A 21,782-nucleotide genomic window follows, 5' to 3' on the forward strand; every position below is an offset into this window, starting at 1 on the left:
CCAAGCCGTTCCTCTTTATTCCTAACCATTAAGAAATGCAAATCACCACACACAGAGATAAATCTGGAATTACTTGCATCGCCACAACAGCACTGTCAGAGCAGAACGGCTCATGATGTCGATTTTCTCTCTGGCTTTTTGCTCCTGAGTTTAACAATCAACTGGAACATGCAAAAGCCGGTCTGGAGGACAGGCGCAGGTTTAATAAAAGAGCAGAAATGATCAAATTTAGGCATTAAATGCTTTCCATCTTGCCTTTTAAGTCTCCTCAGAATCAGTTTAGCGTGTAAATGTTTCCGCTTATCAGTATGTAGAAACGAATCCTTTTGATCTCAGCGCAACATTTGACATGAGGTATTAAAGTTCTCAGACATTCTGCAGGACTTTCAAATATTTATTTTTCGGTAGAACAACCTCTGTCAAAACAACCCTGATGAGTCAACACTGATATGAACATATTTATATAACAAAAATGTTCTATGAATGATGAGTCACTTTGCCCTGCATGGATAATTCAAACAAACAAAAAAAAATGAGCAGAGACTATCAGAGCTGGCAAAATAATTGTTTATTGAAGAACATCAAGTTTAATATCATTTTATCCTTGTGCTTTGAAAAAAATACAAAACACTACTAGTGAATAATACAAAATAAAAGTGTTTAAACTGTGGTAATTCTTCTGACATTGCTAACTGCGTTGTCTTCTTGAAACTCTGTGTTTCGGCCCTCGGTGTGCAAAGACAAGCTGCTGGAGTGTACAACGTCAGGGACCTGGTGAAACACATCGGGTTTTGAGTTATGTAGACCAAACACCTGCAAACGTCTGTTCTTTAGAGTACATAATACACATTGGGTAAGTAAATAAAAAATAGGATTTAAGATCTGGAGGTTCTCTGGACACAAACTGGGCTCCACATTGTCTGGGAGCCAGAATGTAATTGAAGTATCACAGCTTAAGTGCGGCTCTGGGATCATGAGAGCTCATGCAGAGCTAGCTGGGAGAAGAAGCCTTATCTCATCTGCAGTTTAAACATACGATCACTTGCACCAAATTCTTGTGAACAATGCTGTATGAACGCATTCAAATGAACGGCCCACTCATAAACATTAGTCACAGTTGGTAATTCAGGCTCTTGCTTGAATTACCAAGCTCCTCTTAATTTATAATTGACAACTTTTCTTTATTCATCAAGATATTAAGTAAAGACCACATCTGCAGCTCTGTGCTGTCTGATGTGTGCTGTTGTAGTTTAAGGCTGAAGCTGTAACTAATCAAATAAATAAAAACCTGAGGAGAGTTGGTTCTCTTATAATCGTCACTGATGACCTGAATTTACTTTGACTTTGTTATAAAATAATTAAAAAGCTGCAATGAGTGAGTGTTATTTACCAAGACAACTTCGGATTTTAATTTATGCCCATTTTCCATTATTAATGTGAGTTTTTAAAGGAATAAAAATCTCACTATCTGCTCTGATTAGATGTTAACAAGACTGTAAACAGTAGCTGCAGATTACATGTGACGGAATATAAACTGGACCTGTTTGTCTTGTCAATTCAGGAGACATTTAAACTGAATTGAATGATTTCCACATAGTTTTTTTTGGTCTATTTCAAATGAATGTTATTTACTTTATATCCCTTGTACAACAGCTGTGTGATGAGAGACGCATTTCCTCATGTGTTGGCAGGTTGACGCAGAATAGCTAACTGACTCCATTTTTCATCTTTAGTTGATCACTTCCTCTTCCTCTCTCTGTCTCTTTCAGTATTTGTGTAGCTGTCTGGCTCATTTCAAACCACCTTTACCTCCTGTCTCTTACCTTGCGGAAGGTGTCAAAGTTCATCTGGCTACGAGTTCCGACGATAATCTCACTGCTGTCCACATCTGCAGATTGAAAGACAATTTCTTTTTCCTAGACTGCTCCTGTAAACACCTGCAGTGCCCCTCACTCTAGATTTAAAGTAGAAAACCTTTGTTCAGAGATATCAAGGGCACCACAAGCTTGTAAAACATTATTTGTCTGTTGCTGCACAAGTTTTCTTTTGCTTGTTTGCATAAGCAAATAAGCTAAAAACAGTGCTGAATTACAATTCCTTCTCAAAAATTACTTTTCGTCTTCGACATATGAAAAGAGGTCAATTTTGGGGGGGGGGGGGATTTGCTTTATGTGTAAAACCACATCGTGAGTAGTTTGTTGCTGGAAACAAAAATTAGGGATAAACAATCGACATGAGAGGAAAGAAATATTTAAAAAAAATACAGGAATCTTTTTCCTCAGTTTGGCCCAAGCTTGTTAAGAAGCTGCAGCGGAAAACTGCCATGTGAGGGATGAAAATGTTCGGTTATTTCTGGAAATCTAGGACACTGCGTTGTCAGGACTCAACAGGGGAAGGAAGGTCTCAAAAGTAGCCAGAATGAGTGATGCTACAGTGGTTCATCAGTTTACATGACACGCTGCAGAACTGTGGAGGTGCATGACTGTCCCAGAGTACGTCTTTGAGCAAAGGCCTTGCTTTTCTTGTTTAGCAAGACTATTTACTCGGTGAGAACATGAAGATTTTCTGAAATAATAATGGTTAAGCTCTAATCTTAAATCAATGGATTTTTTAAAATCATATTCTGCTTTTTTGACATGAACCTGAACTGTTTTCATACTAGCTACTAGCTCATTTCAAATGACCATCTCGTTTTTTTTCTTATTTAGTGTGTCACAAAACTCCACAAACAATATTAAAGAAAGGTAGTTTGTCCCCTGCATTAAAACTGCACCAGACTGAAAATTAGCTGTACTTCTTTAAGTTATCTTTTATGTCAATGCAATACAGAATAATCTGATAGGACAGAGAGCAGAGATATTTCAGAAGTGATAAATGAAATGCACACTTGGGGCTGCTCAGTTCCACCAGAGGTGGGGACTTGAGGTAATGATTACTAAAAAAAAAAAAATATTCAGAATGAATCATTTATGTACCAACATTGTTGGTCCGTTTTGCACTTTCTCACCTGTTGTGCTCTCGCTGGAAAACCCCTGGTTGACATTCCCGCCTGTCGCCTCAGCAACCGAACTTCCCCAAAATCCCGATTGGTCGGACCTGCAAAGACCCACAGAGGACGGTCCAATGAAAGAGATAACCTTTAGCTGAGAAACAGCAGAGTCACATTGTCAGAAGCCAAGCGGCTGTGAACAGACAATTTCTACTCCCACAGAGAAGTAGTATATCAGAGGGCTCCTGTATTGTTCTCAGCATAAAGTGCATTGACAGATAAAAAATGAGCACCATCATCATTTTTTTTTTTACTCAGCTTTATTAGATCCAGCTAAAGTTCCTCAACTACGGCAGTGCATTTCATTTAAGTGCATTTCATTTAAGTGAAAAAATGCTGACAAATAAGATGCTTCATGCATTAGCGTTGACAATAATGGTCTTAATGAAGTTAAGACCATTAACTATCTAAAGAATGTCTTTATAAAGACTATCTAAAGAATGTCATTTCAAATTCATGTCTTTTAATTTTCCTTCATGATGAGGATCAATAAGATCCTTTTCATTCTCAAACACTGGCTTAGACAATGATTCATGCTGAGTCTTCACATTAGCTTAAATATAAATTAACTGCAAGAGAAAGATGTTGTACATCTTTGATTAATGAAAGCTCAACATCTCTGTAGGAAAGTCGTTTTCTTCAAAACATTTTTAAAATGTGTTGTGTATAGTTGAGCAAAAGAAATAACTTTTAAGTCTTACCTTAGTACTTCCTGTGGAGTTTTTTCTGAAAAGTAAAAAAAAAAAACGTATATATGACCAAATTTAGTATTATGAGTTATTAGGTGCCAACTTTAGCATTATGCATAGAACCACTCAACCTGCTCATTTCATCCACAGTACAACAATAAGAAAGCTGTAAATGACCTGCTGTTTATTTGCTTTGGGGCCTGCACTGATATTATTGCTTCCAGTTGGTTTGTAATGCAGCAGTAAAAGCTGCTGCTGCGCATTTATGAGTTTTGTAACAAGACTTTGCAGGTTGTATTTGCCAACGGTGCCCATGGTCATGGCAAAAGGGCTGCAATATTATCCAGCTGCAGAAGAATCTTGCCGAGAGAGAGACAGAGAGAGAGAGAGAGAGAGAGAGAGATCTAAATTCTCTCCTTTTATTGAAGGAGAAACCCTCCTATCATTGCTGTTTAAATCAAAGCTGTCATTAGCTAAATTGTTGTTTTATATTCATTCTCCTTTCTCGGTGACTTGAAAGCACACGTTACACCTCAGTGAGAGGGATTACACAAAGTAGTGTTTTGTATTCTGGAAAGCAAGCTGGATCCTTTGACAGGTGAAATGTCCAATGAATTTCATTCAAATTACTAAGGGGATTTTCCCTCGAAGTTTCAAGACTGGACCAAGAACAGCAGTGAGATGGTTTAGGTACTGAAAGGTCACACCTGCTTTAAGCTAATCCCTCAGGCCCAAACCAGAGCCACGTTTAGCGGCGGTCCAGAATGTGTGCAGAGGATTACAATGACTTAAATTGCCTGAATTATTATTTTTTTCTTATCCCACAGACATATGCATCCTTCCCGCTTCCAGAACAAGAATCCCAGCCTGTATCACCTCTAAGCCTTAATTATGCTAAATGGAAATATCCCTAATGATATGATATTAAGACTGATTGTTGCATTATCAGAGCGCAGGGGGTATTACCATTCATGTGAAAATAAAAAAAGAGCCACAAAACTGCCCTTGAGTCATAACCACAGTCATAAAGAACTAATCAAAGACTTATCTAATCTATCCCAGAATGGCAGCTCACTATAGGCATGGCCTCTCCAAGAAGAGCTCTGTTATTTTTGTCACTGTTTTTTTGTTGTTGTTGTTGTTGTTGTTTTCAATAATGATCATCTTCAGTAATGTAAGAAAGATAAATTGCTTGTTATGGAGAAGAAGTGATGCTACTGTGGGGAAGGCAAGAGTGCATCCTTACCAAGCAGAGCAAGTAAAGACGCACAGAGAAGTGGTGCATCTTTACTTGCTCCAACAAAGATGGGTTGTTTTCCACCCATCTTTGTTTCTTGGAGAACAATATGAATGGTTTTCAATTACAAAAATATATTCACAGTATATATACAGTCAGAAATTAGAGACCGCAGTGTGTTTCTGACAGGCTCCACAGCAATGTTTCTGAATCCAGCTGGACAAACTAGCTGGCTGACAGACAACATCCAACCATCCAGATGAAAAATAATTGGGTTTCCCTGTGGGACGTATATCATGATGGCAGGATGAGCATCCAAGTTAAAACCCGTAGAGGAAGTAAAGTAATGGAGGCTACCACCCACTGGCAAGCACAACGGTTTACTGCCATGGAAACTGAACACCCATTGGAGGACAGACGTTGCTGACCTAGGAGTCAAGCTGATTGGTCAGGAATGACACCCCACCACCCTTACCCTCTCAGGGGACGTTTTTGCATAAATGGTGCCCTGGGACAGTCCCTCTGCACATCTTGTGCACTACAAAGTGTGGCATTTACTACCCATTCACCGCCTACGCAAATAAGAAAAGGAAAACTTGTTTGGCAACTGACAAATTATGTTTTTTATGAGCTTGTGGTGCCATTAGCACCTACTGGCCTGGACAGCAATATCTCACGCATCAAAAACGAGCACCGAGTCCCCCACTGTTAGGCCGTTGGGGGCAGTTTTATGTGTTTTCCACATATTGCAGATGCAGCTCCATCTCAAATGCTGTTTGATCTCCCACATTTAAAGGAAGATTCTTCTTCATCATCGTCTTCTGAACAAGGACATTTCTGTCTTGTTGTATTAAATATCTTTTTCTACAAAAGTGAAATATATTTTATTTAGTTAATTCCGGTAGACATTGTTTTGGCTTTAGGCGAAGGAGCTGATCCCTATTTTCATCATCATTATCAGCAGCTAAACTAAATAACATGTTTTCTATGATGTTTAATGTCCAGAATAACCTGTGTGCTCTCTTTGCGCTGCGGCTATGTGTTACAGTAGATCGGGTCCATCCAAATTTAATGAGTCATCCAGCAGAAACCAGGAGTGACCTCACGTTCCCAAAGGCACACTGCATTTTTGTCCAACTTGTCAACAGCAGCGATCCTGTTTGCCTGCAGACTGATAACCTGCCCAAGGTTACTACCGTCCCACACAGAGTAAAACAAAGACAATGAGTTTCTGTTTTACTGCAGCTGCAACATGCAAAAGTTTGGGAACTTCCAGAATCCCAAAACCGGTTTTAGTGATGCTGCCATTGGTTTTTTTTGTTTTGTTGTTTTGTTTGTTTGTTTTTATTTCTGTGTTTTTGTTGTTGTTGTGTTGGCTGTTTTTTTTTTATATATATATGTTATTCAGAAGACAGAGTAAACACTGGCAATTTTAATTTAAGGAAATACAAATGACAGCTCCCCCCTAAAATTCAAATTAATTCTCTAAATCATCAGTGTAATTATGACATACACCTCAATTATTCAAAAAGATTACATTACAACTAACAATTGCAAACTGTATCCTTTCTTCAGCTCTCTACCTTATTTATTGTTCAACACCTCCAAAACCCCCTTTAACCTTTTTATTTGCCCCTTATTGGTGTGTACACTGTTCTGTTTACAGCTGATGTTCTGCTTTTGTCAGAAAGGATTCAGAATGCCCTTGTTGAAGGCTGACTACAGGGCTGTCCCAGCATGCAGCCGGCCACCTCTATGCTTTATTATACTTTAATCACAGTTTCTGAGCTGGAAAATTGTGGTCCGAGCGGGTCGTTTGTTCACTTAGAGCAATTTCAGGAAGGACAAAAGTGCCTACTTGCTTTTCTGCTATGCCTGTAGCAGAGGACAGTGCAGATGGAGAGCAGCACGAGCAGCAGAAGAGCAGCGAGAGATGCAGCTGATGCCACCAGGATTGTGCAGTCCTCCTCTTCCTCCAACACCTCGGCGACTGAAGAGAGAGAAGGTCACATTTTTGTTTCATTCCAGTGTTGAGGCAGTGGAAAAGCTCTGCAATTCAGTAACAGATATTCAGACACGCAGCGGAGAGATGAGAGAAAGATTTTGGATTTTAGACATGAGGGTGTTTGTGGAGAAAAACGATGAAAATAGATAAAGACTTTTCAAAGCTGTGGCCCTTTCTGCTGTTTTCAACCTGTATACTGCTATGATTCAAGCTCATGCCGTTCCAGTTTCGTAACCCTTTCTTTTCTTCACTCCTCTTCTGTAACAGCTGCACTCTGTGATGATTCACTTGCTACCCAGAACAGAATGAAAAATGTAACAGATTAAAACAAAAAACAACAACAAAAAAAAACAAGGACAGAAAATCTCTGAAAAAAATAGAAATTCAAGATATGAATTTAATACAAGCATTGAATTCATATGACATTAGCTAAGCATATCTACCACAAATGAGGAGAATCATAGAGGGCAAAATGGAGTTATAAATGAAGTAGGTTAACCAAGAACTGTTCAGTAACTAAACTTTGATCTTTTTAGGATCAACCGTTAAGATATTATTTATTTTGTTTTGCTTGTTTGTTTTTAATTTGTGGGATTGTGTTAAGAATTATCATTATTTAGTGTCTTACCCAGTACTTATAATCATCTTTATAGAAATAAGAGTTAGCCATTTATGTTTTCTCCTTTAAAGAAATAAATTGACAGTGGAGGGCTCAGATTAAAAGCTAACCTAGCATTTTAAATAAAGTAAATGTAAAACCTTTAATGCAGTTTGAGTGAATGCCATACGGAGTATTTAACTTGAGGAACTTTGTATTGATAATTTTATTCTATTCATCTACTTTGTTCCTCAGATCTGATCCCAAAATACAACAACAATTGGTCAAATTTTAGAATAAAGCTGTATTTGTATGAGAAGAGGACATCTGTCTGAACAAGTTTAAACATAGATAACTGGTGGTTAGAGAGGCAGATAAAAGTCTCAGCTTTGACTGCTGGAATCTTATCAAGAGCCAGAATAGTTTATTAGGAACATTTTTTTCATTCCTCCACTTCTACTTTACCTACAACAGTAAAAACAGATTGGCAGGGTACAAATCAAACCCTCATAGCGGACTTGTACTTTTTGATTCATGCTGAAGTATAAATAAGTATATTTTTATGTAGCGAGCATGTTAAGCATTTTGGATCAGTTTAATTTGATTTGTGTTTTATTCATCTCTGCTTAAGCTTGCGTACAGTTCAAAGTTTATTCAGAGTTGAACTATGATCAGTTTCAAATCATGACCACCTGTGGAGGCCAAAGGAGTAAATTGTATTGTCAAAGTAAGATTATAGGGTTTTAATTTGTTTGTGTTACTTTATATTTGTGGTCACTGGATCATTAACTTTGAAAATATCATACATTAATGTTTAGACCTGCAGGACTAGTTTTATAATGAGATTACAGAGGATACTTTTAAAAATACACCTTCCCATTTAGTGTGGAACGACTTGCCAAAGACAAAGAAATTAAGAAATGTAATTTATTTATTTCTAAAAAAAATAATAATAATAATTCTATTTATATTTTTCAAAGGTTGGCAATTTAATTTAAAATTAATTGAAGTTGCACTTTTACTCAGCTTTTAGACCATAAACACTTTGAAACAATGTTGAGTATAAAAATAAGTTTAACATTTTTGTTTTTATTTGCACCTCTGCTGATGCCGTTAACAGATGTCAGTGCAGAGATTCGAGGCTGAAAAAGACTTAGACACACAAGTGATAAACAGATGAAACTCCAGAAATTGAATCCTCCTCCACACAGCATCACTTAATAAAACAATTTCATCTAAACCTTTACCGTAGGGACAACAAATGTCTTAAGATGCAGGAAAAAAAAAAAAAAGTTTTTTAAAAGCTTCTTCTCACCCACTGTTAGGCTGACGCTGCTCTCCAGAGGTTTTCTGAGGGCAGACACTGAGGCCAGACAGCCAACCACAGAGCTCCTCCCGGCCTGGATGCTAAGGTTGCTGGAGACAGCGAAGAGGTTCTCCTTCTCCTCTGTGCTGATGTTGTATTCATCCCGACTCACCTGAACCCCGTTGACCAGAGAAAAAGATATTATTTATCAAACTGACTGCAACTGATCAAAAACTCTTTAATACCTACACTAATTTATCTGCAAAGTGGCCCAGACAGATCTGTGAACCTTTTAAGCACACATCTGTTTGACATACAGCCAATGAAATACATAGTTTTCTATTTTATTTTTTATTTATTTATTTATTTTTTTACAGAAAGCCCCCACACAATGTCAAAGGTCCTTACTTTGAAGAATCATTTTTCACTGCAAATTACAGCTGTAAATATTTTGGAGTATGTTCCCCGAATATGTTTGAGGACTAAAATTTTATCCATTCCAGGTCGGATTTGTGTATTGCAGGACTAGTAGTCGCCCTCTCAACAGATGCTGATTGCTGCAGCTTCTCCAGATGCTGAGAATAATCTTAATGCTGCTTCTCTAATTAATGCTCCACTGGTTCAATATGTCAGATTTAGATGAATAGATGATTTGCAGGTGTGTTGTGCACTTTCCATTATCAGACCAAGAATTCAGCAGAGCTCTGTGAGATTCTCTAAGCTTGTAATATGGTTTTATAAGTGAAACCTTTTCACAACTAATGCTAGGTATTGCATGCTCTACATGCAAATATCAAATGAAAATAAATTAATTTCAGCATATTTTTGTAAAAAACCTGTCTAGTTTGTTAAAAATGCAGAAACCTACAGAGGTAACAGCTTAGAGTAGGTTGTGGTCATTTTGTCACTAAAAGTTGACCTCCATTTTAATAATCAGTTCACAGAATAATTTAGGAAAATGGTTCAGGCAGGATAAATTGATCAGTAACCGAAAAATAATTATAGTGGAATAGATGCTCAATCAAATCAGCTTTTTAATCCCCTAAAAGCAGTTAACTGAGAAGCTTTTTTTCCTAAAATAGTCACATTCACTGTAAGAATGATTACAGCGCCATACAAAAGTCTCCAGTCCCTTTCAATTTTTTCTGCATCTGTCATTTTATAAACACAAATTCAAATGATTTTTTTGTGGAAACAACACAAAGTAGCGCAACTTCCACTGACGTGGATGGAAAATCAGACTTTTTGAATGAATAGATTTTCTTAAAGGACTGGAACTGTAAATATTTGGGAATGTACTAGTAGTGTACTAAAAAGAAAAAAAAAACATAATCTCAATGGATGTCAATGGCGCAGAAAAATGCCAAATGGGCTCAAACTGCTCTGTTTATTTCAAAGTCCAATTTAAAGGCTCATGTTAGAAATAACATTCAGTATCAAGGTTTTCAGGAGAAACTGACCACAAACTCAGAGGATTACCACATCTTCACATCTCTTTAAATCTCAAGATGAACCGATGAGATGAATTTCCACCTCTATGAAAATGATTCCACAGAGTGCAGAAAAGAAAACAATGGTGGCTGCAGAATGTAAGTAATTCCTGGGGCATGCCTGAATGCATGAATGCAGGTGAAGGAAGAACACTGGCATTTTTGATGATTTATTTCTTGCTAACATTCACAGGGAGAGAACAGAGCATTATTTTTCTTCAGGTTCAGACACATAAATCAAGACTCATCTCATTCAGACCAAAGCCCAGTCCACTTACTGAAAGCTTAATGCAGTGATATATAATGCATTAAAAGAAAGTCTACCTTCGCAGCAGCTTTTACTCTCTTTCTCTGAACTACTGCAGGGATCTAGCAAGTCTGGAGTACATTAAATGGACTAATCGGGATTTTTAAAGAGAGTTTATGTTTAAAGGCAATAAACAATTAATACTTTACCCGCAGTATATCATTTTCATTGCCTCTTCATTTAGTGTAAATCAGATTAGTTGATGCTAAAAGCTGAAATTAACAGCCAATCTGACAGTGTCCAAGACCAAAGCAGAATTTATTATTTTTAATCTTAAGTCTCAAAAATACCTCTGCAGTTTATGGTGACGATATTTGATTTTACCTTTGCTTTGGGTATTTATTTACAAAGAAGGTGATGATTATTTATACGGAAAGCTAAGGTGTTGTACCACCAACAATATCCATTTGTGAAACATGTAATGACCACAGCCTAGTGAGTTAAACATCTGCTCGAAGAAATCTATTTAATGTTTTTGTAAATCTCTTGTTATCTGTAAGTATGTATGTAATAAAAATGGAAATTTAGATATATCAAAATGTATTAAAAATGTTCAAGACGACAAATATTTTGTCCCCCTGAATATTCAGGTCAATAAGTAATCTGTATCGTGGATTTGGATTTACTTTTTCTTTGGTTATGATTCAGATCAAAGAATCTGAGAATTATTGGTTCAAACTTAAGGGTTCACATCACAGTGAGTGCTTTAGCCACAAGTCATTTTTTGAGAATTGAGTTGTTTTAAAACAGTAGCAGTGTGCTTTGGCCTCTGACAAATTGTTAGTTTCAGTCCCATCTCTAATAATCTGAAATTAAACCAAATAAATGCAAAAAAAAAAACTGATCTAAATGGCCTGAACTTGTACATCACTTTATTTAGTTCAAATGATCCCAAAGCACTCTAAACTACATTCAGTCTTTCAAAAACGTATGTTTGTTTTTTTTAAATTAACAAAATTATTTCATGCTTAACTGTGATACACTAAATGCAGCAAAACCATTCTTATGATGACTGAATGTAGCATCACCAGCAGCAAACTAAGAAAATGATATCCGTGTTGGGTATTTACCTTTTTGTCATGTACCTGCCATTGCAGAGTGGGTTCAGGGTACCATCCTGCTGCTTGGCACTGAAACAGGACCAGCTCCCCTTTAAATGCCAACCGGTTCTCTCCAAAGACCTTCACATTGCCCTTTTCTGCAGGAGGAAAATAAATAAATAAGAGCTTGAATCAAGTACAGTTATTTTTTGTGCTCTTTGTAGTTACAAATATATTTCTTATTTTTTGTTAAAACATTCTTGAGTTAAGCTGAGAATCACTGCTCTGCTTGGCCTGATCCTTTACAAAAGATGGATTCCTGAGTGGCTGTTCTGGTCTCTGATTCTCACTTGGCTGACGAATGCCTCTCCCTCTATTCCCCTTCATCTCCTTCTCTGCCAGCCAGATGAGCTGCTGAGCTCCCTGAGAGACACAGTATCACTGTGAAGTCAGATGCCTGGTAAAATGAAGGGCTGTTGATGAAACAGTGAATTCCTATTGACAGATAATTGGAGATGCTTTGGTAGTTTGTCTGTGCATGATGACGAGCCTGTATTGATTAGGGTTTAATCCTCAGATGTTTTGTACAAATCATTGCTGTGCTTTTTGTGCCACATGCTTTCATTTGATGGGTTGATTTCTTGTCATGGATGTTGTATCTGATGTGTGGACCGACTGATTCAGATCGGGCAACTGTAGTTGCTGTGGAACCAGCAGCCTAATTGGCACTGCATGATGGAAGGATCTGGATGATTTCTAATGACTGATGTGCCCAAACAGAAAAAGTGGTGCCTGAATCTGATGCATCAAATACTGTGATAATTCAAAAAATGAGGACATCTGCAATGCTTCATAAAGGCACCTTGATCTTTATCACGTTTTACTCCAGGAATACTCTGTATTTAGCTCCATCTGTCTTCCCATTATCTCTGACCATCTTCGCTGTATTTCCGTTAAAAGGAAAGCATCCTCACAGCATGATGCTGCCACCACCGTGGCGAATTCAGAACGACACAGCGTTAAATTAAAAATGCTCCTAAGAACAATTGTAAATGACATAACAGAAAAGCATTGCTGTGATGGCTGAATGTCTGAAAGAGCAGGATCTTCTTAAAGAGACAGTGGCCCAATTTCAAGGCGTCAAATTGTGAAGTCAATTTTATCTCGAGTTATCTTTGATGTAGAGCATTTTTATGACAACTGGAGGTAACATAATTATTTGATTGTGCTATAAAATGGCACTATGTGGCTGGGAAATACATAATAACACCCCTTTAAATTAACTGTGCACATCACCTAAGCTAAGAGCCTATCCCAGCTTGTGTATCTGCCATACCTCTACAAGTCATATTACCTCGGAGAGGCTCTGTCTTCTCTGATTTATACCAGAGATCTGCAGCTTGTAGTCAACAGCATATGCGGTCGTATTGATCTGCTCAAGTGGGGAGTTTGTGTTGATGTACTGCATTTGTGATTGAGTGAGCAACCAGACACACAGCAGCCAGTGTGCAGTCACTTTTACATAATTTCCAAACAGAACAATTAAAGCAGAGAGTGGTGGAGGAGAGTACACAGAGTCAATTGGCCTCGCTGTAAATTTGCAGCTCAACTCGCTCTGTATATTTGAGTCCGCAGTAAACAAATCAAGAGCAAAGTTGCTGACTGCTAACTTGCAGTGCCAGCATGTGCGATTAATTCAAAGGCCATGTCAAACCATAGCAATCTCCTGTATCAAGACCCGGGAGGGGGCTGATTCACCATACACTACTGTTAATGGCTGCACGTGTCAGTGGGGATTTGTGGCACTGGCTGTCTTCGAAATATATTGGAAGCAGTGGGTCATTGGGTTTTTTCTTGACTCAGTGCAGTGGATGATTCCATGCTCCCCGCCCCCCGAGCACTCATTTTAAATGCAGTTACTGTAAATGAAAATATGGTTAATAATAACAAAAGGGCAGCAGGTCCAAACAAACCCTGCAGATTCAAGAACAAGTCAACTTTTAACTTGGTGTAGCCAGCGGTTTTTGCGGCAATCCTTTCAAAAATGAATCAGTTTCATTGCTTCCTACAAAGTAAGTATAAATGACTTAATTGAATTTTTGTAAATAGTTATTGATCCGCCCTGCGACAGACTGGCGACCGGTCCAGGGTGTACCCCGCCTCTCGCCCGGAACGTTAGCTGGAGATGGGCACCAGCAACCCACCCGACCCCACTGGGTGTACAGAAAATGGATGGATGGATAGTTATTGATCCTGCAGCAGACATCAGCATTCAGTAATTGTTATAGATGTTAAAAACACAAATAAAAGACCAAATGTACACTCATGAAAAATAAATCGAATTTCATGTATTTAAGATGGATACATTGTAAGACTTATGAATCAGCCAAGAACAAACAATAAACTTTAACTAAGTCAATATTCAAACAATCTTGAAGTCTATTAACGATTTGTCATAATCTGTACGACTTTGTTACTGTGACTTTGAGTTTTAAAGTTAATGGCCTTTATGTTCTTGTGATTTATGTTTCTGTTCCCTCTTGTGCACAGTCAGACTCTATTGAGCTATTGCTTCCCCGTCCTGCTGCGCTTTCTTCTAATGTTCATTGAGTCATTGTCCATTGCCAGCCTCCCTGAGTTGCCTTTAGCTTTCTGTATCCGAGCAGCTTCCAGGCAATTAATCGGCTTCACCTATTACTTGTCTCAGAAATCACCCTAGCAGCTTATACACCTCCTGATTTCCTTAGACCAAGGTCAGGCCTTCACATTATTCGCCCTCTGGCTCACCAGTGGCTCCTTTTTGTGATTTCCCTCCATGTTGTCTGCAGTTCTGAAAGTAAATTTTTTTCCACGTCCATTGTTAAGTTTTGTTCTTCAGCTTCTGCCTGCCTGACATTTAACTGGTTTCTGGTCATTTCACCTTACACCATTTCCTACTTTTGTAGTTTTAGTCATTTCCTACCTGAAAAATTGCAAAAGAGTCACCAAACCAGGATGTTTTACACCAGGCATCAATTTACACCCACAAGGAGGGCATTTTAAAGCACTTAGGATGAAAACTTCCCTCTATTCTACTCACAGCAAAATCATTGTAAGGAAATATTTGTAACTTTTTGTTGTTTTGTGTCACAATCTGTGATATTTTATAAATATTAAATAACCTGAACAGAAGACAGAAATGTGGCACAGTATGAGGTTTTCATAAAATGGTGAACATTAAATTAAACATGAGATTTGAGCTTTTTTTCTTTTCACTATTTATCATCATAGAAAAACTAACTACAAGGAGAAAGGCATCTCTTTGCATTGGTCTAGATACGTGAGATGGAAATGGTTTGTTTATGGATATAAAATAAATGGACAGGTTGAAATGGAAATGCTTACGTACAAAATGGGGCCACAACTTGAAGAGCACGTTACTTTTTGTAGAGTCTGCCTAAACATTCACGGAGCTGTGTTCTGTGATTCTTAGTCATTTTGCCGGGGTTGTCGCCTCTATTTATGACAGTTTGGTCACTAAAGACTTAAAAGTAGGATGAGAAAAAGTGTAACATTCCTGAACTGGTTGCTAGATGAAATAGTATATACTCTGTCTTATGAAAAAGGAAAGCCTTATCCTGTTCTCAGCTCCTATCCAGCATGTAGAAGTGTTTTCAATAAGTAGGAGCATGATAAATGAGAGATTCTCCCACAAGTCAAGATTATACTGCAGCACTCCTCGGCTTCTGAATGCAAGAGAACTAGCAGTCCTCATCAAGTTTTGAATCTTAAATTATCTCACAACCTCTGGCTCAACGTTTGTATAAGAGCCACAAAACGAGGAGGAGAGAGGAGATTGGCTGCAGGTGGAGGCTGTAAATCCTGCTCTGCTGCCTCATTCGACTGGCATGGAGTCTATCCGTTTCCAACTCGTATTTATAACGGCAGTCCAATCAATTCCCTGCCCCCACCCACACTGCCATTAAGCCGTTGTCACAGAAACCATCAAACATGTCGGGCAAACTTCCTTCTGCCACACAGGCCCCAATAATTTCCCTCACACTATGACTGATCCTTCGCATGCATGTTCAGTTGCCTTCGCAGAAAACAAAAAGCTTCCAACCTTCATCAATAGTTCAGAGAAAGGGACTTAAGAAGTGCAAGTTGAATGCTGGGCCTCTCCTTTTGTTTTTTATTGAAGCGGGGGAGAGGTGTGGGCGGGCAGAATTAAAGCTGCTGCACAACTTCTGCTGTGTCCCTTCTTTTACCTCTGTTTTTACCCGTGCTGCTTTCTGCTTCATCAAGGTTAAATACAGTGTGTTTCTGCACTCTCTCACATGGAGTTTTTTTTTTTTAGAGACAACTTGCCATCTGCTTGTTTTCTTTGGCTGCATTGTGTGTGTGCATGTGTGTGTTTGTGCACACACTTTTGTTTGCCAGAATATCCTTGAGAGAACCAAAAAAAAACCCTTAAATTTTCTGCAGCATAAAGATAGCGATGCACTGAATAAACATTAGACGTCAAGATTTGCAGTGCCTATGAAAGTGTTTATGCTCCTTGAAACATTTTATCATGTTGCAGCCACAAAAATCAATAGGTTTTAGAGGGATTTTCTGTGATCAACCAATACAAAATGGTGTATAACTGTGAAGAAGAAGGAAAATGATAAGCAGTTTACAGAATTTATGTAAACGTAAGGAGTAAAGCAAGACTGGAAATGGGCTCTTTAACCTACATACAACCCATGTTGTGTAATGGTAAGCTACAACTATACACACCATCCTCATAGTTAAATATGATGCTGGCAGCATCATGCTGTGGGGATGGTTTTAATCAGCAGTAACAGGGAACCTGGTTGGAGCTAGCGTGGGAATTTGGATGGCGCTAAAACCTGGATAATCCTGCTAAGAGGTATCAGAAAACTTAAGACAGAGTAAAATTTAACTTTGAACAAGAACAACTCTAAGCATACAGCCAGATCTACATAAATAATAATAATAATTAAAAAAACAGATTTGTGTTATAAATCTACGCTCAGAACTAAATCCAATTGAGAAATCATGACAGGGCTGAAAGTTGATGTTCGCACATTTTTTCCATCCAGACTTTCTTTTTCTCCAAAAGAAAATAAACAAAGTGAAAAATCTAAGTCTAAAATGTTGCTGACACTGATTCTGATATGAAATCTTTCTAAATTTTGAGAAATAAACAAGTGCTTAAAATCCTACCTGAGTGTGACATTTAATTGCTTCGACCCTGACGCAGACATGCACACAGATGAATGTGCTCACCTTGAACAAGCAGCTCTGCCGTCCTTCTATCAATGAGCTGCAGATCACAAGCAACTTGTCCTTGGTGGCTCCTCTCTGTGTGCCTCAGGATAAACTCCCAGCAATCTGTCTTTGGTTTGGAGCATTTTTCAGCTGTTATGTTTGGGTTGATGGTAGGTAAAACACCATTCCGCTTGTCGATGGTTAATACTGGTCTATTTCCCAGCAGCCACGTCATAAGTGTCCAAGCAGTGTTAGAGGTGCTGCACCTAAATCTGGCCTCGTCTCCGACAACAACCGTCAGGCTTGCAGGAGTCAGATTCATCTGTGTTCTGGCAGCTAAAGACATGAGTGAGCAAGATCATCAGTCGTTTTACATGCATCGTATTTCTAAAACACTTAGAAATAATAAAAGGGTCTAAAATTTTACAAAAAATTATTAGCTGGTGTCATGCTTTGCATTAAAGGGAAAAGTCTGCTATATCATCATTAACTGACTTCTGTGGAAAACCTCTAACTAATCAAGAAGGCGTGTTTGTCTGGACCTTACCTTCAGTCCACCATGAAAGAACAAGCACTAACAGAAGAAGAATATCCATATTTAATATGTCAGTCCAGCCAGTCAACTGTTGAATGGCAGAAAAGCCTTTAAAAAGAAAAAAACATTGATTATATGCACCACCTTCACATATTTATCATCTGTTCTTGTTTTTCTTTGGAGAGGATCGTGAGGCATCTGTCTTTTAAATCTTTTGGTCTTGCTTCACGTTGTCAGAAAGCGTCTATTTATCTGATTTCTTTATTCTCATTTTAACAAGAGGGGCAAATATGTTTTACTATGGACCAGGTTGGTTTGGACAGCTATTTTTGTTAATAAATAAATTCATCATTTGAAAACTTTTTTACTGTTTACTCAGGTTATATTTGGTTATATTTGTCTGACATTCACTTTTATTTTTTATCTGAAACATTTCAAGTGTTACAAAAAAAAAAAAAACAGGAAAACAGCAGAAAACTGTAATGGGGTATGCAGATTTTTTGTATTTTGTTTTACAGCCTACCAGCTTTGGGTATAATCTCATAGATTGTCTCAACAAAAGTTCCAGATTGATGAAATCTGGTGCAAAAATTTGCAGAAGCTCCAATCCATTCCATAGTATTTAGCTTGGGCATGTGTCTTTTTCTGAGTTCAGAAGCTTCGTAAGACTAAGTAGGAAAAGAAGACATGACAAAATATCTGTCAGACCAGGCCATTGATGGTCCCACCAATAACTATCAGATGAAATTTTCATCAAGTTTCCACATTATGTTCTTCATAATAATGAAGACAACAATGTTGGGGTCCATGAAATGTATTTAGCTTTCTGTTTATTTATTTATTTATTTATTTGCGCTCGTGTTTAGGAGTCAGAATAGTTACAAAACAATCACCACCAGAGGCTTCCGCCATCAAAAATGCCCTTAAAATGACTGAATGCCTCCTTGACAGCCCAGTCTTTCTTGCCTAACTTGTTTACATCTGCAGGAAGTGTATTTGCATAATGCCTCTACAGTAGCTGAGTCTGGCACAGTCGCAAACAAACAATGAGCAGCTGCTTCACACTCCACTGTTTATAACTAATCTGTGCCAGCAGGGCTTTCATGAAAGAAGTCTCAGTGCTCTTATACACGAAAGCAACATCAGGGACTAGCAGCACAATTACAGAGCCTTAAAATCTCTACTCGTTTCATCGATATCTGCTGGAAAACAACGCTGCACTCGACTTCCGAGATCTAGCTTTGATACACCTGTCCAGAGTGACTAAATATGACAGAGTACAATAGATTCAGCTTAAATATTTATCAGTTTTCTACCATAGACATTTATTTTAATATTTTTGGATTCAAAGCCCGTGCTTCACTTAAAAACAAAACCGTTTTAAAACATTTTTACAGCATACATCTTTTTAAAAACTGTGCAACAATCATACATCGAAAAGGAACAGTGGTACTGGCCACTTTGGCAGTGGAAAATGTTTTGCAATTTGAAAATGATGGTGACTTATTTAGGAATGTTTAAGCTTTTTGAAATTGTACATATCTGCAGTCGGATTCTTTGAGTCATTTTGAGACGCTTTCTTTCAGTAGAGATATCCTGCTGTAGGGTTAAAAATGGATTATTAAGAGATTTACTTGGCAGCACGCACTGCTTGAGCTTTAAATTTCTTCAACACTTTGTTTAAACCTTCTTTTTAAATTGTGTCTGAGGAAAACTGTACGACTGGTGTTTTTGTATAATGCATGAAAACGCGGCGGCAATGTGAAACTCCAGGGTAATTTCCTTAATCATTATCATAACTCCCAACGCCTTGTTTCAGCACATCTGAGGTTTCCAGGCTGTGGTTACATTTTTACTGAAGAATAAATGCGAAATAAAAATAACTTCTGAAGCTCGGCTGATTTAAATACTAAAGGTTAAGAAGTGGGGATTTCTGCAGATAGCATCTTTTAGATCTAATGCAAACCTGATGATGCACAGGTTTCGTGAAATTTATAAGCTTACTCATTTGGGAGATTGAGTAGAATATAAGAATAAGAAAATAACCTAACATGAATGCTCTTAAAGCTCCACATAAGAGAATTTGGTTGCAGGTCTTTCTTACTCATGGATCAAATCCCGATTGAACACGTTGAAATGGCTACAAAAACTAAACAATATTTGAATTACAGACACGGTGAACAAGTGATGTAGCATGCTAAGACATTAGCACATTAATACAAAACATGTATTTGTTCTTTATTGGGAACAGGCTTTAGGCAAATCTGAACAGCATTTATATTAAGTATAAAAATATATGTTTCACTTTTTCTCACAAAATGTTACTTTAAATATTGCAAAATTGCACTTTTACAAATGCACGGAACTATCAGAAAAATAAATCATCTTGTTTCCTAAAAGAATATTATGTGAAACCTGAGAAACTTTTCTGCATTTTTCTCACCTTGTTTGATAAGCAAGCTATACAAACAATCTTTTCCTGTGAAATTACTTCACAAGTGTTATGCACCATTTTTAGCATTGGTCAGTGAACCTGCAGCTGTTATACTTACTTTAAATTCAAGTCACAGTATTACCACAAATTGAAAAATGTACCATTTAACTGAAACAAAATAATCAAAGTCTATCACGGTCCCATGCCTGACATATGTGTTTCTAAGTTATTTCTAATTTACATTTTAACAATAAAATGAAAGTATATTGAACAATAATCATCCATAAACTCTGCTTCTTTTCTTTGTCTTACCTCAGTCTGGTGTTCCTGTGCATAAACACACTAAGTGGATGCATATCAACCATGCCGTTTCTTCTTCATACCTGGTGTTCGGTGATCTCATCCAAAACTGTTCTGTTAAACATTACTGAGCTTTGGGAACTTTGTCCCATGAGACACACACAAGCACACACACACATAGAGACTCTGCAAACACAATCCACAGATAGTACTTAATCTGTGAGTTGATTTACATGTTTGGGTAAAATGTCGACCAGAGATAAATTTTTCAACATTGCTATGGTAGGCATTTTCTTGTAGCCCAGAGTTATCAGGGTTCCATTTAGCACCTAATAATAAACATGTGGATCATATTTTTTCATTTGTTCTGTTAGGAATATGTAAATGAGATGATTGAGTGGCTGTCTGTACATTTTTTGTCTAAAGTAGCTTAAACTAAATGGATGTTAAAAAAAATTAATGCATTTGTAGCAGGATGTTTGGGACAATGCTGATGTTGTGGATCATTACAATGCATATTTCTGCGCCTGTTTTTATATGCGTTGATTTAATTACAGGGGATATATTTTATTCATTCACTTATCTTCCATGCCACCTTTAAGCCTGTGCAGGATCACAGCAGGAGAGCACTTGCCAATCACCAGCGATCAACTTTTTAAAACACAGACAATAACCACACAGTCACACACTCACACCTGGGATGAATTTATAATTTTCAATTAACCGGAGTACCCAGAACCCAGACATGCATGGGGGCAAACCTGCAAACTAAACACAATGAGATTCAGAATTAAACACTGGCTTGTAATGGTTTTAAAGCTGTCATGATGGATATATTTTTCTTATGACCATTTGTTTAGTGCAATGCTTTGGTATCAGTATAAATGGGAGGCTTTTTCTAGAGGGATACTATTTGTTCACAGTTTTGCTTTTACTTTCATATCATCACACTGTAGCATACACAATTAGATCACCACATAACCCATCTGACACATGAGCCGGACAATCTGCCACATAAGTATCACAGTTTTCACATACCCTGCATACTGAACAAATGCCCCACCTCCAGTGGAAAAACAAGCTAACAAAATAATGCAGGTGCATTTAAAATTTTGTGTTTGGCTAAAAGTGATCATACACCTTGATGGCGCTCGTAGGTCACTAAAATCTAATTTCCAGATGTTCAGTTAAGCCTTTAACTGAAAGAAAAGCAATGTACCCAGTCATAAAACAGCAGAACACTGTGAACTTCACCACATTAGTCTCAGTATAGATAAACTTTGAGCACATCTTTCAAAAAGACAAAACTTTAAGTTCCTCCAAATGTCTTTAATATCCTTATGGCCAGACCAACATCGGAGTTGTTTTGTAAAAGTCCAGCTTTCATAGTGGTAGTAGGGTATATTGTGTGCTTTAAAACAGTATTTTCACATCATGATTAAACATCATAAAGTGCAAATAAAGCCTCAAATTCAACATTTTGTGTAAATTCAATGTATACAGAAATTGCGTCTTTCAACTGATAATGGAATGGTATAG

The 21,782-nt window shown here is 37.6% G+C and overlaps 1 protein-coding gene across 3 annotated transcripts; it reads right to left on the reverse strand.

Moving 5' to 3' along the window:
- Positions 1 to 552: 552 nt before the first annotated feature.
- On the reverse strand, positions 553 to 20,789 carry igsf5b (immunoglobulin superfamily, member 5b). 3 transcript variants are annotated; one of them, XM_007575108.2, is made up of 10 exons: positions 20,256 to 20,789; positions 17,522 to 17,617; positions 16,993 to 17,310; positions 11,767 to 11,879; positions 8,894 to 9,056; positions 6,834 to 6,965; positions 3,751 to 3,775; positions 3,008 to 3,096; positions 1,824 to 1,888; positions 553 to 771 (listed from the first exon to the last, which is right to left on the reverse strand). In XM_007575108.2, exons 2-10 carry the CDS (start codon positions 17,568 to 17,570, stop codon positions 661 to 663), a joined length of 1,065 nt encoding a protein of 354 aa, XP_007575170.1. In that variant the 5' UTR covers positions 17,571 to 17,617; positions 20,256 to 20,789; the 3' UTR covers positions 553 to 660. The 3 variants fall into 3 exon arrangements, with proteins under 3 accessions (XP_007575170.1, XP_007575169.1, XP_007575171.1); XM_007575107.2 differs by having other exon boundaries at positions 11,752 to 11,879; positions 20,256 to 20,777; XM_007575109.2 differs by lacking the exon at positions 1,824 to 1,888 and having other exon boundaries at positions 679 to 771; positions 11,752 to 11,879; positions 20,256 to 20,776.
- Positions 20,790 to 21,782: the final 993 nt, after the last annotated feature.

This window comes from Poecilia formosa, unplaced genomic scaffold (assembly GCF_000485575.1).
Source record: "Poecilia formosa unplaced genomic scaffold, Poecilia_formosa-5.1.2 Scaffold369, whole genome shotgun sequence".
NCBI lineage: Eukaryota > Metazoa > Chordata > Actinopteri > Cyprinodontiformes > Poeciliidae > Poecilia > Poecilia formosa.